Source organism: Phalaenopsis equestris, unplaced genomic scaffold, assembly GCF_001263595.1.
Source record: "Phalaenopsis equestris unplaced genomic scaffold, ASM126359v1 Scaffold000189, whole genome shotgun sequence".
Classification (NCBI taxonomy): Eukaryota; Viridiplantae; Streptophyta; class Magnoliopsida; order Asparagales; family Orchidaceae; genus Phalaenopsis; species Phalaenopsis equestris.
In genome coordinates this window covers 18,009-38,087 of record NW_018164631.1, presented here as the reverse complement: position 1 = coordinate 38,087, position 20,079 = coordinate 18,009, and the positions used below count along the sequence as shown (strand labels likewise).

The window sequence follows — 20,079 nt, the reverse complement described above, 5'->3', positions numbered from 1 at the left end:
TGAAGAAGTAGGTGTGTTTGAATCTATCATGCTGAGTCATACGGCCAAATTGTCATGGTCTCCCTACCAAAAAGTGGTAGACATCCATGATTTTGTAGCTAGCGCACAATCGATATTCCACTAGATACTTCCAATTAAGGCTAACCCCGTTTCTTTCTTCAACCATGTCAGAAAATATGGTTGGGAGTACCTCTGAGGCAAGAGGCATAACTTCTCCACCATCTGTGTAGATGCTACGTTCTTATTGTTCCTTCCATCGATGATGAGACTGCATGCCTTCCCGTTCACGGTGCAACTGGTGCAGAATATATTGATGAGACAGTGAATCCCTCATATCATCAGTCTATAGAAGTCGTCGAACCACGAGCGTCTCTCCATCCATTATAAGATGAAACACATCACCCTATTCGTCAGCTGTCCCCTCATCGCTAACCTCCTCCACTGCGCCCTACTCAATAAAAGACACAAATCGGCTCGTTAGGCAACTGGAGACGATATGCCCAAATATGTGGCACTTAAAGAATTTTCTGGCGATGACTGTAGTAGGTGTGCGATTCTTCTCATGTTTCTTCTCAAAAGGGATTGGCTCTATCCTTATCCTAATAATTTTCTCAACTCTCTGAGGCGTGCTTCTGTTGGTGTCTTCAACTGTGGGTGACTACCTGACTAGTAGTAGTTATCTGTTCAGTTTCTGCAGTCTTTTCACTTTCAATGCAAATGTTTGGACATGTACAAGTGACCAATAAGGCTGCAACTGCACCAAATTACTAATAACCAACTTCAAGCCCCCCAAATAACGAGCCAGTGTGTTCCTCTGACTTAACCAAATCACACTTCATCTGCAAGTGGTCAAACTGTGTCGTGAACTCCTCTACTTATAGGTCTCTCTGCTATAGGTGGTGGAGTCTCAAAAACATATCCTGATGGAACTGAGGAGGTAGACATTTTCTCTGCATCACCTTCCACATCTTCTCCCACTTTGTAAACTTGTCATTGTCTTTTCTATTCTTTTGCGTCTGTAAGTCATCCCACCGCAAAATAGCGCCCTTTCTCAATTTACTAGTTGCATGCTTCACCTTTTTATCATCTGGCACCTCTTTATACTTAAAAATCCTCTCAACTGATTGTAGTCATTTGATAAAATAATCTGAATCCATATCTCCATCGAATTTTGATACATTCAACTTTATTCTAAAGTCCCTATGTCCACATGTGGGCTCCTCTCCTGGTCTCATTTGATACTGGATTCCAAAGCATCGCGGTCTTTCTTCTTTATCATTGAAATTCTACCTATGGAAGGGTTTAAAATTCTTGTTTCTTTCTCCTTCATCTTTCCCTGTCACCATCGAGGGTAAGCCCTCTTGGATTTAATCCTCATTATCCACAAGTCTCCACTGAAGTTGGCAAAACTCTCGTTAAATCTCTTCTCGGGTAGGTTCGACCATGTATCTCCTTGTGGCATGGTTAGGATATAGAGTTAAAGGTGAAATAGGGTTTAAAAATTGAATTAAGGTTGCTAATTTTGAAAATCAACAATGAAAAATTAGAGTTAGGTCAAAGTTTGGCTATGGTATGGGAATAGGAAAGAAATTTTTTTTAGTGGAGAGGTAAGGCAGGTGCCAGGAAACCCTAGGATAGGCCCAGGGTTAGGTTAACTCTGATACCAAATGATATCGGAGTTAAACCCAAAGCATAATAGAAAATGAATATATTATTGTTAAAATTTAAAAAGACAACGACGACTCTTCAAAACAAGAAACAAACGACAAACACACAAGTCCTAGGGTAAGGACAAAGGTGGTGGGTGCAGACGGGAAGCAGGAAAGGGCAAGTTGGGGTTGGGGTTAGTAGTGGGGCTTGGGGGAAAGAATGGAGACTGTGGCTAGAAATAGGGCTGTGAAATTTGCTCAAAGATCATGAATCACTCGAAAATCAGATCAAATTTTAGCTCGGATCGAAATATTTGAGCCGCGCTACAAGCCAAATTAAACGATCGAATTTATTTCGATTCGATTTCGATCCAACCACTTCTCGGATCGGGATCGAAATAAATTCTTATGTATTTACATATATATATATATAATCTTATGTATTTACATTATTTACATATATATATATATATATATAACGCCTAAATTTTTAGTTTTACATGCATAATGCATTGCTAGCTTAGTTGGTGAGATCCTTTTTGTTTGAACGGAGTGTTTGAATCCCCTCTTTTCATAAAAAGATATATTTCTTTCTGGTGGGCTGGTCCAGCGGGCAAAGGCGCGTTCGAGCCGGAACGATCTAGCTCATGAGCTAAAAATGGCATTGAGCTGGCTCGTTTACAATTCAAGTCGGCTCGGAAATCGGATTGATCCACACTGAATAGGAACAAAATTTAATGGATCGAACCACGATCCAATTTTGAGCCGGCCCTGGATCAGCTCGAAATCGGTTTGTTAACACCCCTAGCTGGAACAGTAGGGAATGGTGGCTGGAACAGGAAGGCTCGAGTCAGAAGTATTGCATTAGGTTGGGACATCGGGGGAATTCAAGGCAACTGGTGGAGAGGTAGGTTGGGTTGAGACCAGATGGTAATGGGGGAAAGGAGTTTTGTAACTGCAGTTTGGAAAGCGGCTACAGTATCAAAGGCAGCAAATTAAGAAGGTGATCATGGTAGAAAGGAAGGGCAGGAAGGAGATTTTAGAGTGCAGACAGTAAGTTAGCTGTTGCAATTGGAAGGCAGCATGTTAGAGCAAGGTTCTGAAAACCGGATCGAACATTGAACCTCGGGTTCAAAGTTCAAAGGTTGAACCGAGGGTTCAACCGGATGACTTAAATTATAAATTCATTAATTTAAACATGACATAAAAAATTCACTTTAAAAAAAAATTGATTACAAAATATAAAATACCACAATATTTAAATAACTAACATTATAATAATTTCAAACATTTTTTCAAAATTTAATTAATAATTAATTTCAAAAAATTTTAAATATATAATTTAAGAATGACATCATAATAATTTTTAAAAAATTTATAATAAAAAAAAATTAATTATGGTAAACTATTATTAATATTAATATAAGTATATATTAAAATTAATTATAAATATCATATAACATTAATATTATATTATTTGGCATTTTGCAATTCACGGATTGTTAAATTATAGACCAAAATAATAAAAAAAAAGTAAAAAACTGAAACTATGTACAAGCAAATATGGATAAGAAAAAGATTATTAAATTCATTTATCTTTTATAATTTAGTCTCACATCTCTATATTTTAATTACGTCTCTCCTTTAAATTATATTGCATATAGCAACTTTAACAATCGCACATGGGCTTTTTGACATGGTTGTTGTTGTCAGATTTTATTCTTTTAAAAGTCCTTTCAAATTAAATTATGATTGGACCACAATTGGACGTGGTACTCATGGATGTTTGTCACATGTTATTGGGATGACCACAACATTTTGATCGTAAAGCACCTTCACCAAGGATGGGAAGCACATCGTCCTCCCTTTGGCAGAGCCTGAGATCACATGACCTAGCTAGAAAACAACATCGGTGAGACCGGTTTTGGTAATGACAAAAAATGGTAAGATTGAGAAACCAACTCCAGACACGAGACAGGCATGAAAAAGAGTATTTCAGGATATCACGGTCGATACCATACCACCAGGACCACCCCCGCTTGGGGAGGTTCAAGCTAGTCTCACTTTAGAAGAGTGTAACAAACGGTGAATTACTCTGGAAACATTCAACAACATCGACCACGTAGTGCATCTGAGTCATGAAGCCAAACTTTTTCACAATCAATGTATATGTCACGCTCTGACTGCTCCCTCCATCGATAATAAGACTGTATACCTTCTCATTCACAGTGCAACGAGTATAGAATATATTTTAATGAAATAACGGTAAATCCCTCGTATCCTCGATCTGCATGACCGTCAAACCACGAGAGTCTCTTCTTCATCCGGCAGAAGATGATACACCTCACCATTTTCCTCAGCTGTCTCCTGGTCGCTAACCTTCTCCACGACGCCCAGCTCAGTAAAAGATACAACTCAGCTCGTCAGAAAGTTGGAGGCGATTTGTCCAAATCCATGGCATCTAAAACATTTTTGGACGGGAATTGTAGTAGTTGTGCTACTCTTTTCGAACTTCTCACTTGGGGTGGCTCTATCCTTATCCAAACCATTTTTCTCAACCCCATGAAATGTGCTCCTGTTTGTGTCTCCAACTGTGCATGGCTGCCCAATTGGTGGTGGTTGTCTGCTTTGTTTCTGCTCTCATTCCACTTTCAACGTTAAGATTTAGACATCTCTAAGTGACCAATAGGGCTGCAATTATACTACGTTGTTGATAGTTGGCTTCAAGCCTCCCAGATAATGAACTATCATATGCTCCTCTTACCCTTGACCAACTCGCACTTCATCTGCAATTGGTCAAACTGGGTCATGAACTCTTCCACTGATAGATCTCACTGTTGTAGGTGGAGTCTCAAAAACATATCCTAAAGGTAGTGGAGTGACATGTATTTCCTCTATATCTCTTTACTCATCTTCTCTCACTTGGTGTTCTTGTCATTGTCCTATATTTTTCTGTCTTTTCAGGTTTTCCCACCATAGAGAAGTGCTTTTCTTCAACTTAAAGGCTGCTAGATTTACCTGTTTATCCTCTAACAATCCTTATGCTCGAAGATTCGCTCGACGAATTACAATAAATCGAAAAATTCATCTGAATTAATATCTCCATCGAACTCTGATAGATCCACCTTTATTTTGAGGTCCCCATGTTTTCCATGTGAAGCCTTCTCTCTCTGTATCCTCTGATATTGGATTCCAAAGCGTCGTGATCTTTCTTCTTCATCACTGAAATCCTCCTTATGAAAGAATTCTCATCTCTTTCGCCTCTTCGACTTTTCCTGTGACCATTGAGGGTAAGTCCCCCTGGGTTTCATCCTCAAATTCAGCAAGCTTCCGCTAAAGTCGACGAATCTCTCGTTATATCTCTTCCCGAGTATACTCAGACATGTATCTCATTGGTGGCATGCCTAAGGTTTAGAGTTGGGAGGTGAAATAGGGTGTAAAAATTTGATTTAGGGTTGTTGATTTTGAAAATAGCAAGGAGAAATTAGGGTTAAGTTAAAGTTTAACTATGGTTTGGGAGGATAAGAAAGAAAATTTTTGTTGGAGGGGCAAGGCAGATACTAGGAGTTAAACTAGCTCTGATAGTAAATGATACTGGAGTTAACCTAAACCACAATAGAAATGAAACTATTATTTGTTGAAATTCAAAAGATTACAACGAAGGCTTGTCAAAATAGGAAATGAACGAATAACAAGCACAAACAACACCCTAGGGTGAGGACGAGGGCGGTGACTGGTGGTTGGACAGTAGGGAAGGGTTGGTTGGAGCTTGCAGCAGTAACTGGCTGTGCTGAAGGGAGTTACGGTAGTTGTGGGATGGACAAGAGGGGGTTACGGTGCTGAGGGACGGTTGGACAACAACCTATAGCCAGCTGGTTGCAGCAGGCATGGAGGAGTGGGCTAAAGGTAGTATTACGGGAAGGGAGAACAGGAAGGGTTGGGTGTGGGTAAGGCAAAGCAGCATGGAGTGGACCTGGACATGGCAATTGAAAGTAAAGGGAGTGTAGGTAAGGTAGCTGCGGCAAGAAGTGGACTAGGATGTGGCGATTGGGAGCAAAGGAAGCGCGGGTAAGGTAGCAGCGGCAAGGGGGAGGGGCAGGCGGCTAGAAACAGAAAATGGGGAATGAGGGGAGTTGGGGAAGAAAAGTATCCCCGCAGGATCGTATTATAGTCGAAGCACCCCTCAAACTTTTGGAAAAGATCATCAAGAATGAGTTACAGTCGGAGCACCTCATTGCCTAGGAATACAAACTTGGAAGGGAATAAAGTCATCGACAGCAAGATGAACAAAATTCTGAAATCAAGAAGACAAAAACTAAACCATAAGACTGCAAAAATGCAGTTATAATAGATTTATACGGAAGAAAACAAAAAAGAAATGAAGGAATGATTCACGCCCAATGAAAGAGGGAGGATGAGGGCTGTCCCCCAGTGGTCAGTTCAGTCAGGCTAGGAATTCCCTGCGTCCCCTGCGTCAGTCTTGCTCCTCATTTTAGAGTTTCGGCTAGGGCATGATTGTGGATATAAGGTTGGCTGAGAGTTTAGGTTCAAGTTGCGTGTAGAGATGAATTTTTGGTGAACATATGAATGCTAGATTTTAAAAGTTTAGGATTATGGTTAGAATTAAAATTAGGATTTGGCTCAAATATCAAATGACGTCGATCTAGGGCTACTAGATGGTGTGAGAAGGTTAGGAAATGGGTTATCATAAGATGAGAAATGAAAGAGGAAAACGATGATAGCGGTTGAGGAACGGTGAAAAATTGGAACTAGACAGCAAACAACATATCGAAACAGCAGGTTGGTAGCATGTCAGTTGGTATAGAAGGTCATCACATAATTAGGAGAGCTCACCACCTTGATCCAATCAGGTTACAGGCACATTCTTAAAATTAGTTTTAAGAGAGTAAAAGAATTAAATGAAATATAAATATCAATATAATTTTTTTAATAATAATATTGTAATTATAAGCTAAATATCATGTTTAATTGTAGATTAAATCAAGATCAAAGGGAAGAAGCAAGTTAAATGAAGGAAAAATCAATAAATTTTATTAAATTTTAACTTTAGAAGGTGACGTGAAGTGAGTAATTATTTTTTTTTATTGTACTAAATTCTTCTATTTTTTAAATGTATACACGCTTCAAAAAAAAATGTAAACCATAAATAAATTAAAGAAATATTCAATGTTTAACAAATGTTTCACATATTGCATTTGCACTGAAATTTTAAAAAATATTTTAATGATTACAAGAATTTAAAAAATCAATAAAATAAATATACAAGTTAATCAAAAGAGTCCCCCTATTATAGTACTCGACAAAAATAAAAATTAAAAAACTTAGAAATGAAATGAAAATAAAAATAAATATACTTTAACTGGTATAAAATTTTTATGGCGTTATTGAGATGATTTCTTAAATAAAATTTAATTAAAATTCTCTAAAAATATAATTAAAGAAAATGCAAATATTTGAAAGTTAATAAAATAAAATTTTAATGTTTAATCATCATTTTTTAATAGCATTCATGATAAAGCATATGCATATAAGTTTAGTACACAAGAGAACTGTAATTATTTATTAAGTTGTTGTATAAATAAGTTATTTAACTACTTGCTTCAACAAAAACTCTATTTACTTAATTGACTGACAGAAGCGAGTATGGTGATAGAACAAGATAAACTAATAAAAATAAATATCATAAAATCATTTGGTGTTAAATTTCTTTACTGATACAACGGAATATTTTTACCGTTTAATTTGGGTGATATATTAAAAATTTTGATTTATTGGCTCATTAGTATTTGAATGATTCCTGTGGACTGTTGCAAAAATTAGATTGATATGATACTATACCATAACCGTTTGTTTCCGCCTTAGCAATTCTAGGCTCTCAGACAGGATCGTGACATCTATTCATAGAAAAGAAAATTAATGGCTAAGGTTAATTACCTTCTTAAGAAATGTTGAATAAGAATTATCCCAGACAAGTTTGTACAATCCAGTCAAGATTGTACAAAAATTTCCCTGTAACCGGTGGAGCATAAACAAAAAAGAGAGAATGAAAATAAAGTATCACAAAAGCAATAAATAAAAAAAGGGAAATTTACATACATACCACAATTCTGATGTATATTCATATCTAGCACCCAAAGTTTGATATTTACACTTATAAAAACTTGGTGTCATAAGCCTATGCATGAAAAGGTGTATTTCATTTTTTAAAAGATAGTGAAGTTAGTAATTTTGATGTGAGGCTAAAGATTTGAGTGGTATGCATGTTAATATTGAATTTTAGATGTTAGATGTGTAAATACATAAGAATTGTGTTGCATGTAAGTAAATGCCCCAAAAATTAAATATAACAAAAGTAAAACTCACTTGGTCAGAATAATAGCGCCGGTAAGGTAATATCAGCTGAAAATAATGAAGACTACATCAGGGAAAGTGAAGGAGAAGTTTGCATTAAAAGAAAGCACTATTAAAGTCTAATACATTCAAGAAAAAGATATGCGATGCTATTTATTTTTGAAAATTAGTTTGAAGTAATGAACTTACTGTAACATCTCCAGATGGATTAACATACTCCACATGAAAACCAATATCCTGTCCCTGAGATATGAGTAATAAGCATTACTAACCGACATTCTGAAATCCCAAAATGAATGAAAAATAAAAAAAATATTCAACGTCATAAAACATTGCCCCAACAAAACACTGGAGCAACAATTTACATGATGTGAATATTAAACACTACGGGCATGAGACAGTTTCAATATCTGAAATGCTTCTAAGAACTTAATACAAATAAGCTATTTTGGTTAGATACAGCACAAAAGAATTATTTTCAGAGTACTTTATCAAGAGCAACTGCAGTTATTCACATTGCAGATGGTTAGAATTGAAATTACATAGAATCGGATGGTACAATTAAAATGAGGCCAATATTTACTCCATTCTATAGTGAACATAAAACATACCAGACTCAGTGTTCCTTGGGTCAAAGAAAATTCCCAAGCAATGTATGAATTCACAGCTTCTACTGTCAAAATGACCTGGAAATGGGAAACAAAAAGAATCTAAACGAAAGAGAATGAATATGTTCTGGATTAATGCTACTAGTAACTGATAATGTGAAATACAAAACCCATGAGACATGGCAGCATGCTTATTTTGTTTTGGAGAGTGCATAGAAGATCTAGCACTTTTTTTAAGCTTCCAAGCGAATGAAATGATTCATAGAATTATCAGTTGGTAAACTTGGCAAAAGCTCTCTCAAAAAATTCATTATGTCTGCAAATAATCTCACAAAAAAAGCGTGTCAGGGTTGTCTTGGGTCATATGATAACTATTTTAATGTGTTCGGCAGGTTGACAAATCTCTCACACCTCTTCTTTCAATGATAGATTGTGCTAAAGCTCATAAATTACTTCAAAAAAAAGAAGCAAGAATCGTTGATTGTTTGAAAATATGAAACTTAGTTTGAGGGAATCTATATATTTTCTCTATGGATCAACATGTGAATCAGAACATCTATAATTCTCTTTTTAGCCTAAAAGATGATATCAGCAAGTATTTATCCATTGTGTAAACCTGTAATATCCCTAGATTTGTGGAAGCATTTCACTATATACTTATAACAAATGTGGATCTAATCGAGGAATGCAATTCTCGTCTTCTTTGGTGTGTTTCCTTGCAAGTAGGGCTGTCAAAATGGCTCATTGTTCGCGAACATTTCATATTCGGCTCATTAAGAAGCTCGTGTTTGATTCGTTCACTAAGTTAACGAGCCGAACATAAATAATTTTTTTTGCGCTAGATATCTAAATGATCCGAACACCAATAAAAATTTGTTTGTTTGTGTTCGGCTCGTTTTAGCTCGAAATACTACTCATCAATTACACATATATAATGAATAGCATTTTTAAAAAAATTATATAACTACAAGGCCACAAAGATTTATAATCAATTAAAATTATTAATTAAAAAAATAAAATATATTAAATTATATTTAAATGATGTTTTAATATAAACAATAACATCTAAATATCACTGTGAATAATAACAAAAGGGCGTGAGGATTTGTCTTAGGTCATATGATAACTATTTCTAATACGTTTGGCAGATTGATAAATCTCACATTGATAAAAAAAAATTAGGTTTTTATTGATGAACAAATGACCATACAACTTTGCAACATAATTGAAATTAGGATGATCCGGGCGACAATGCCATAGCAGTATCTGATTTTCAGCAGACAGACTGTAAATGTGGAGGTGAGGTCATTTGTATGTTTAGAGAGAAACCTTTTTTAAGAAAATATAAGTTTTGATGCATTTTAGCACTGCAAATCACCTTCACTGACTCTACCTGATATTCACAAGAATTTGTAAGGAATTTAGTTAAATATTTCATATCATGAGTAAGTTTATTGGTTGAAATCAAATTGCAATGCAACTTTGGAAGATTTAAAATAGAAGAAAGAGTAATATCCTTAGAGATTTTCATATCTCTTTTCATCAATCCAAAGTCTCTCAAATGCATTTTCCTTGGTTACTCGTCAAATCATAAAGAATATAAATGCTACTCTCTAACCACTCGAAAGATATACAACTCCACGGATGTTACACTTGTTGAGAATCAATCTTATTTTTCCAAATATAAAATTCAGGAGAACTCAAGGGAATATCAAATTTGGGATTTTTTTCAAAATACTGACAATTTTCTTTTAACTAATGGACAATTTTCTTTAAACTGAACCAAAGCTTGTCCCTCAATCAACCCCACTTAACTCTACTCCACCTCAACCAACTCCACTTGAAGAATCAAAATCTGACACAAAAATAGTCTCAATTTTCTCTACTTCACCTCAACAAAACACTAATAATCAAGAATTTTGTGTCTACACCAGAAGAAGAAGGAACACTAAGCATGTAAAGGACACCATGCATACTCAGGACTGCTAAGAGCCAGAATCGAATCCTCCTAATAAACATAATGTCATAGAATTCTCAACTCATGACTCTCTTATAGCAATGGTTGATGACTTTATTCAACCAATTACACACAGAAAAGGTGTATGAGGGTGCACTAATCATCCAATTGAAAGATATGTAGCATATGAGAAGTTGTTACCACTTTACAAGGCTATTGTGATAAGCCTTGATAGCGTGCAAATTTTCAAGTCCATCCTAGAGGCACTAAAGGTTCCAACATTAAAAAAGTTGTCGAGGAAGAAATTCATGTTCTAGAAAAGAATGGCACATAGACACTTATAGAGTTACCACATGGAAAAAATATTGTAACATGCAAATGGAGAATTCATGGTCAAATACAAATGAGATGGAAACGTAGAGAGATTCAAAGTCAGATTGATTGCCAAAAGCTTCACACGGTCTTACGAGATTGACTATCAGGAAACATTTGCACTTATTGTCAAACTTAATATGGTTTGAGTCTTACTCTCTCTTACAGTAAATGTAGATTGACCTTTATACCAACTTGATGTCAAAATGCCTTCTTGATTGGCGACCCTAATGAAGAATTCAGCATGACTATACCTCCAGACTTGAATAATAGGTCGAAAAATAAGTTGGTTTGCATGTTGAAGAAGTCCTTATACGACTTGAACCAATCTCCTCATAGTTGGTATGGCAAGTTTGCTAAAATAATGATTACAAACGGATTCATCAGTGTCAAGTTGATCATATAGTGTTTGTTAAATCCAATTCTAGATGCAAAATTGCTATTCTCATAGTATATGTAGATAATATTATCTTGGCGGGTGATGATGCAAAACAAATTATCATACTAAAATAGATGCTTGCAACATAAATTGAGATCAAGGACCTTGAGAATCTCCGATATTTTCTAGGAATTGAAATGACTAGGTCTACAAAGGAAATTCTCATATCCTAAAATAAGTACATCTTAAACCTATTAAGTGAAAATGACATGCTTGAGTGTAAACTTATTGACACCTATGGATTCTAACAAAAGGTTGAACATAAGTGAAGAAAGCACTTCAGTTGACAAAAGAATATATCAAAGACTTGTGGCAAAACTCTTTGTTTGTCAAACAAAAGGCCTGATATTGCATACTCACTCAATGTAGTAAACCGAACATGAATAACCTAAATGAGGATCAATTAAAAACAATAAATAGAATTTTGGCATACTTGAAGATGATTCCTATATATGGTTTATTCTTTAAAAGATATGAACCCCATTAGATTGAGATATACATAGGTGCTAGTCAGGCAGGAGCAGTCATTGATAGAAAATCAACCGTTGGATATTGTTTATCTGTTTGAGGCAATCTCGTCACTTGAAGAAGCAAAAAAGTAAGCTATTATCCCTCAGAGTAGTGCAAAATTTGAATATATTGCTCTTGCAATAGGAATATGTGAAGGAATGTGGATTCAAAGACTATAATTAAGGGAACTTAAGGTTGCGATGAAAAGTAAATTAAGATGTTCAGTGACAACTAAGCAGTTATTGGTATAACATAAAATCATGTGCATCATGATAAAACAAGACACATCGAGATTAATCAGCACTTCATCTCAAAAAAGGTTAACAATGAAACAGCTCAGCTCAGCTATGTTCCTATATGACTTGAGATTCCCGATATTCTTACCTACCAAGGGTCAATTATAAAGAACTAAATTTCAAGCTTGTTTTCTACAATATAAAAAACCCAACTGAGGGGAAGTATTAGAAAGTGTCAATCAGCATTATGAAGAAATCCTCAGAATATATTTTATGAAATGTATTTCCTTTATTAGATATTTCAGTTACATGCACACCACTGGAAAAGAGGAATGCCATAGCACTCCAAAAGTGAGACAATCCAAAAAGAAATCTCAATAGGCATAAACAAAACCAAAAACTATCCAAATAATCAAATCCAACATATAATTCTCCAAACAATTAACATAATACCCACACTAAATCAGGAAACAAATAAACTGTTTGGGAGGGGTCGGCACACCGCCCTAGGAAGCAGTAATTGACCTGATGAGCCAATTGAATTGGATTCCTGGTTTACGGGATTCACAACCTCATCCTGCATAATATTGTCACCTTCCTAAAAAATACGATGATTTTAATGAAATGTAAAGGTTGTACTTATGAGTATTTTATAGGTAGAAGAAGTTAAAATTTGTTTGAGATATTATTAAGATAAATTTAATAATCATTAACCTAATAATTATATTTAAGACTAAATATACACACAATTATGCAATAATAACACAGGACGAGAGGAGAAAATAAACTCAAGTCAAAATGCAACAAAATAGCTTTTTCAACTTACCTCAGCATACAGTACAATTTTTCCACAAACCAAACATCTTGGCTGTTTTTAAATGCATAAGACTATCATCAATAGGCTTAGCTCATCTTTACTTGGCTTAACTTGAGCCCCAAACAAACAAGCCCTTAATCTTGTGCCTTCATAATATTCCTTTAATGCACATATTTACTATTTTCGTTAAGATAGCTTACTGAATACACACAAAGAGCTTCAGAATACACAATTCTTTGCCCATACAAATACAATGATGGCTTCTAAAACCATCAACTTCATGGTTTAAGCTGCCAGTGAGAACCATAAATGACTCAAGAATGACAGGTTTTTGATAAAAAAAAACATCATGCTACTTCATCTTACCTCGTGTGTTTTCCCAGGAGGAACAACTGTTTCTTTGTAGTCGTCGCCCTTCCTGCAAAGTTGACAGGGCACAAAACTTCAGATTTAAAAGACTTGACATATATTTTTAAATTTTATTATGTTCACGCTCAGAATTGAATTGTTTGAAATCAGAGGGGTATGGAAAGAGAACATGCCTTGATTCTGCATCACCAGCATCCTCGGCTGGTATAAAGAAGGGAGAATTCACAAAGACTACACTGCATTAGACAACCTATCATCATGGTCATGTCCGCCAAGCATTGAAATAATTATTTTCTATGATACAATAGTAAACAACCCAATGTGTTGCATACCAATTATACTAAATTTTACAAAAGGCATAATCTAGTGTGATGTTCTAAATACCGTGGTTTCGGGAGACAACTAGTGTAATTTACCTTCCCCCTGCATCAAAAGAAGCCATTTCCGTGGCTTGAACCAGAGATCTCCCGATCACAATGGAGACAAACTGACCACTCCATCAGGCTCACTCATTCAAATAGTTTGGGCTTAGGAAAAAGAGAAATACCATCTAAAATACCTAAAAGTATAACCTATGCAAAAAAAATGCATGTTGATAGGCCAATGGGAAATTTTAAGTGGGAAAAGTTTTTCTTTGGGAAAAAACAACTCTAAATTTAAAGCAGAAAATAGGATCTCAATTTTTAGTATCATAGAATGCACTCTTTTGACTTTCGACTCTATTCTATTGAATACATGAACCTTCGAAGTCAAATAAATAAATGATATGACAGTAGTAAAGGCTTTCTTTTGGATATTGAAATAGATCCGCAATGAGTAATTCAAAGAGAAGACATGCTAGTATATTTGTCAAATAGGGTGCAGGTATAATTACCGAATAAATTTAATGAATTTATCCAACTCAGAAGTGTAAACTTCAACAGCCTCCTGTATAACTGATAGTTGATCCTTCTGTCTGCTCAGAGCATGAGCATGATAAAAAAAAATTATCAGCACAAGAAACAGTAAAAGAATACCATATGATTTTACTGAAAGTGAACATGGGGCCAAGCAGGGTAGCTCACAGTTTTATTTTCTCAAGGCGTCCGCATGAAAGTAGCAGGAAAAACCGAATTGAAAGCACCATCTTTGTAAGGCTATATAAAGAAGGTCCATAACGTTGCCGTTGTTCTTCCATGGGTCTAATATAAGTAACATTGAAAATTATCATTCAGCTCTACTCACCTCAAAAGGAGTCCGTAAGAACTCATATATACATGTTTTTACATGACCATTAATTTAATTGCCACTCATGAAAATGTAAATAAGGAAGTACCCTTGATCGTCATTAATTTGCTTTATGAAATCTAACAAAACCTGCAGGATGGAGGAAAAGAAATGATGTGAGTGACCAAAAGGGAAATAGCATGACATGTAAGACAGAAAATGGAAAAGAAAATTCATTCAAGTTGGTATTAATAAATACTCTAGAATTCAAAACCGAACATTATATCAAATGGAACAGCTGCCTTTTTAAACCAAGGAAAAAAATAAATTAATCTACAAGCTACACTTTGTGTTCTAACTTTTCCATTAAAATTCCCTTCCTCTTAGCTTCCACCACCACTATGTCCATCACAAATAGGTAATAGCCTAGTAGAACCATGGTGCATTCATTCACGTGTTTTTTATTGTTTGTTTGTTGTGTGCCTCAAAGTTAGCAAATTCAGTTTGAAGTTTAAGCTGTATTATTTGGTTTCCTTTTATGTGGTTTAAATGGTTTCCGTGTTCAGTTTCAGTTTAAGTTTTGACTGCTTTTATCATCAAATTTCAATATTCTCTTTTCCTAAACTCAAGCATTCAAAATATGAAGCAACTATGATGAACTACATAATGTGGGTAATGGCTTCAATATTACTTCAATATATGATATTCCACACATCTGCTCAACATTATAACAACTATATGTTTATACTTTCTTTTAAGATTATAAGTTGCTATTTTATAGATTATAGAATAAAAAAAAGAGCATATTTGAATTTATCATGAAAAGTTCATATAAAAAAAAATTGTGACTGATTCATGCACTATATTATGAACATCAATGTAATTTGTAATCATTTGCACAACAAATTAATAATATAAAATACTTTATTTTATGAATTACTTATAAATCCAAGTAAAGCGTATTAAAGATGAAAATCAAAAAGAGTTTTTCATAGAGGAAGATATTCAACGTAAGTGGGTGAACTATTTTGATAAACTTTTCAATGAAGTTTTTGAAAAATACGATCGATCTTAATGTATTTATTATCGTTGATAATAATAAAACATTTTATTTTTACCATCACATTAATAAAAAAGAAGTTGATGAGGCTTTAAGAAAAACCAAGAGTGATAAATCAGTAAGACCTGATGATATCTCAATTGAAGTGTGTAAATATTAGGAGATTTAAGAGTTTCTTGGCTTACTAAACCTTTTAATATTATTTTAAAAACTTAAAAATTGCTTGAAGAATGGAGGAAGCGTGTTTTGGTTTTCGGTCCCCATTTTAAGAATAAAGGGGATGCAAAAGAGTGTGCAAATTATAGAGGAATTAATTTGATGCATCATACTTTAAAATTATGGGAGAGGGTAATTCAACATAGTTTAAGAAATGATACAAAAATTTCTCATAATTAGTTTGGATTTATGCTAGGCAGGTCTACTATAGAAGTCACACATTTATTGAGAGATTTGATGGAGAAGTACAGAGAGAATAAGAAGGATCTACATATACTGTTTATTGATTTAGAAAAATCTTCCAATAAGATTCCAAGAGAAGTCCTTTGGAGAGTTCAAGAGAAAAAAGGTGTTGATTTGATTTATATTGAACTCATTAATGATATGTATGCTAGAGTTGTTGCTTGTGTTCGAACAGAAGGAGGACTAACCGAGTATTTTCCTATTTCAGCTGGATTACATCAGGGAACAGCTTTAAGCCCATATCTTTTTGCTTTAATTATGGATGCTCTTATTGGACATTTACATTAGGATATACCTTGGTGTGCTTTTCGATGATGATTTCCTTTTTGTGGAAAAAATTAGAGAAAGAATTCAGGAAAAACTTAAATAATGGAGGTTTATATTGGATTCTAAAAGTCTTCGTGTGCGTAAATCTAAAACTGAATGCATTGAAATGTAATTTTAGTAGTAGTAGCCATGCTCTTAAAAAAATTTAACTTGTAAGGACAAAGACAGCCAAATATGGCAGGAAGGTAAAAAAATACTGAATTTTGAGTTTGGTTGCAATCAGAAGCGAAAAAAGAGCTAAATTTTGGACTCTCATTGGTAAGGTGTGAAAATTTCGAGAGAAGGACAAAAAATTGTTGGTGCTAGAAAAAAAAGCTTTTCTGTATATAGATGTCACCCAAAACTAATCCAAAATAGTGTTTTCAACGAATTTTTACGCCTTCATCTATCCATCTATCTGTTGATAAATACATACATACAAACAAACATACATATATATATATATATATATGTATGTTTGTTTGTATGTATGTATTTATCAACAGATAGATGGATAGATGAAGGCGTAAAAATTCGTTGAAAACACTATTTTGGATTAGTTTTGGGTGACATCTATATACAGAAAAGCTTTTTTTTCTAGCACCAACAATTTTTTGTCCTTCTCTCGAAATTTTCACACCTTACCAATGAGAGTCCAAAATTTAGCTCTTTTTTCGCTTCTGATTGCAACCAAACTCAAAATTCAGTATTTTTTTACCTTCCTGCCATATTTGGCTGTCTTTGTCCTTACAAGTTAAATTTTTTTAAGAGCATGGCTACTACTACTAAAATTACATTTCAATGCATTCAGTTTTAGATTTACGCACACGAAGACTTTTAGAATCCAATATAAACCTCCATTATTTAAGTTTTTCCTGAATTCTTTCTCTAATTTTTTCCACAAAAAGGAAATCATCATCGAAAAGCACACCAAGGTATATCCTAATGTAAATGTCCAATAAGAGCATCCATAATTAAAGCAAAAAGATATGGGCTTAAAGCTGTTCCCTGATGTAATCCAGCTGAAATAGGAAAATACTCGGTTAGTCCTCCTTCTGTTCGAACACAAGCAACAACTCTAGCATACATATCATTAATGAGTTCAATATAAATCAAATCAACACCTTTTTGCTCTTGAACTCTCCAAAGGACTTCTCTTGGAATCTTATTGGAAGATTTTTCTAAATCAATAAACAGTATATGTAGATCCTTCTTATTCTCTCTGTACTTCTCCATCAAATCTCTCAATAAATGTGTGACTTCTATAGTAGACCTGCCTAGCATAAATCCAAACTAATTATGAGAAATTTTTGTATCATTTCTTAAACTATGTTGAATTACCCTCTCCCATAATTTTAAAGTATGATGCATCAAATTAATTCCTCTATAATTTGCACACTCTTGTGCATCACCTTTATATTTAAAAATGGGAACCAAAACACGCTTCCTCCATTCTTCAAGCAATTTTTAAGTTTTTAAAATAATATTAAAAAGTTTAGTAAGCCAAGAAACTCTTAAATCTCCTAATATTTACACACTTCAATTGAGATATCATCAGGTCTTACTGATTTATCACTCTTGGTTTTTCTTAAAGCCTCATCAACTTCTTTTTTATTAATGTGATGGTAAAAATAAAATGTTTTATTATTATCAACGATAATAAATACATTAAGATCGATCGTATTTTTCAAAAACTTCATTGAAAAGTTTATCAAAATAGTTCACCCACTTACGTTGAATATCTTGCTCTAGGAAAAATTCTTTTTGATTTTCATCTTTAATACGCTTTACTTGGATTTATAAGTAATTCATAAAATAAAGTATTTTATATTATATATATATATATACATATATATATATACATATATATATACATATATATATATATATAGATATATATATACAGATATATACAACATGTCTATATATGTGAGTGTGTGTGTGTGTGTGTGTGTGTGTGTGTGTGTCAGTTATGAGATTCCAGTATATTTTCACAGTAAGTTGGTGCAATTTAACTAAAATGGGAAATAAAATCATTATCTAAAATCATAGATTCAGTTTACAACTTTTCATAAGAGTGATAGCAAGAAAAAAGACCAATCAACACACCTGTGGTACGCCAACCAAATATTTAACGACAGTCTTGTAGACACCTTGAGCAGAACCAAGCTGAGCTAGCTGCCTCCGTCTATATAATCAACATGTAGATACATTAAATTTCTCAGGTCAAATGACTAGCTTCTAAGATTTAAAAAAGAATTGACCTTTCCATCTGCTGACTCCACAGCAAAGCATAACGATCATGAATACTTCCACCAGAATTTACCAAAGTATCAACCAGCGCTTGTCTATTCCTCTCTGAGCGTTCACGTTGCTGCCTAATGAGAGTTCCTCGAAAATCTTGTGGCATGTAGGTCATAACTGCAAATATATATAAGACCCTCGAAATCAATCACCAAGTAAATAACTTAAAATAGAATATAAAAACAATGGATAAGCTTCTTAAGAATCTTATTATTTTCTTTGTAAAAAATGGGAGGTATATACAGATCTCCCTGAGGCATTACAAAATAGAAAAAAATCCAAAAATAAGGGAAAAATAATTAGGAGCCTATGATTTTATAGGAAAGACACGGATTGAAATTCAAGAGTCAGAGAGAAATGCAATAGTGCATAGTCTCAGCTCATGTGTCTTAAGTTCATTATATCCAAGAGTTGTAGGAAACAGATCCAACGGTACAAAACCGTGATCCATGTGCCTTAAGTTTTTTTATATGACTGGAGTAACAAAATTTCAACACTCACTCAAGTTGGATTGTAGAGATTTAACATTCTAAGTTTGTTGTGATATTTTTAAATGTTGAGTTTCATCATCATCTTAGATGGTTTGTTTGGTCACATTAAACGTCGACTACATTAAACGTCGACTATCTAATGATTTGGTTAAGAGAGTAGATGTTTTAGATTCGACTTATTTTTAAAAATGCAAAGGTAACCTAAAAAGACTTAGGCAAATTGTATAAAAAATTATCTTAGTTTATTAGAATTAAATGAAAATATGACACTCAATTAGACATAATGGAGAAAAAGGATTCACGTAGCCGACCCAACTTAGTGGGATAAAAACTTATTGTTGTTGTTGTTGAGTTCGACAGTCATTTGGTGAAGATGTCGGCCAGTTGATTTCCTGTGGGGCCATATGGAGTACAAAATAGGTCATTTTCTAATTTCTCTTTTATAAAGTATTTTTCAACCTCAACATACTTAGTACTATAGCGTATACATAATTATGTGCAATGTTGATGGTTGATTTATTATCATGGTGTATTTTTATAGACTCTTTCCACTTGATTTTTAATCTTCAAATATAAATATAACTCATAGAAACTCACAGATCCCTTGAGCAATAACTCTAAACTCTACTTCAATATTTAATTTTAAAATCAGATATTGTTTCATGTTTCTCCAAGTTATGAGATTTTATTCTAATAATATACATAGCTTAAAGTAGGCTTTTCATCCGCCAATGATCCAGCATAGTCTGCAACTGTGTATCTTCAATTTATAGAGTATCCGGTATTTTATATAAAATCCCATTTTTCTGAACTTGATTTGAGAAATCTGAGGATTCTATAAGCGGCTTGAAAGTATGACTTGTGCATAAATTGATTGACAAGAGTTGCTGAAAAGGTGAGGTCAGGACAATGGGGGGATAAGGT

General features: G+C 34.0%; 1 protein-coding gene across 1 annotated transcript in view; it reads right to left on the bottom strand.

Moving 5' to 3' along the window:
- LOC110022423 overlaps positions 1 to 20,079 on the bottom strand; it is a 43,934-nt gene that overhangs the window by 11,172 nt on the left and 12,683 nt on the right. The window contains exons 4-14 of the mRNA XM_020721356.1: positions 18,625 to 18,781; positions 18,470 to 18,548; positions 14,645 to 14,685; positions 14,394 to 14,510; positions 14,204 to 14,284; positions 13,503 to 13,565; positions 13,327 to 13,378; positions 8,633 to 8,707; positions 8,211 to 8,264; positions 8,034 to 8,069; positions 7,605 to 7,679 (exon numbers count right to left, since the gene is read on the bottom strand). Coding sequence (XP_020577015.1) covers positions 7,605 to 7,679; positions 8,034 to 8,069; positions 8,211 to 8,264; positions 8,633 to 8,707; positions 13,327 to 13,378; positions 13,503 to 13,565; positions 14,204 to 14,284; positions 14,394 to 14,510; positions 14,645 to 14,685; positions 18,470 to 18,548; positions 18,625 to 18,781 — 830 coding nt within the window. The remainder of the gene's footprint in view (positions 1 to 7,604; positions 7,680 to 8,033; positions 8,070 to 8,210; positions 8,265 to 8,632; positions 8,708 to 13,326; positions 13,379 to 13,502; positions 13,566 to 14,203; positions 14,285 to 14,393; positions 14,511 to 14,644; positions 14,686 to 18,469; positions 18,549 to 18,624; positions 18,782 to 20,079) is intronic.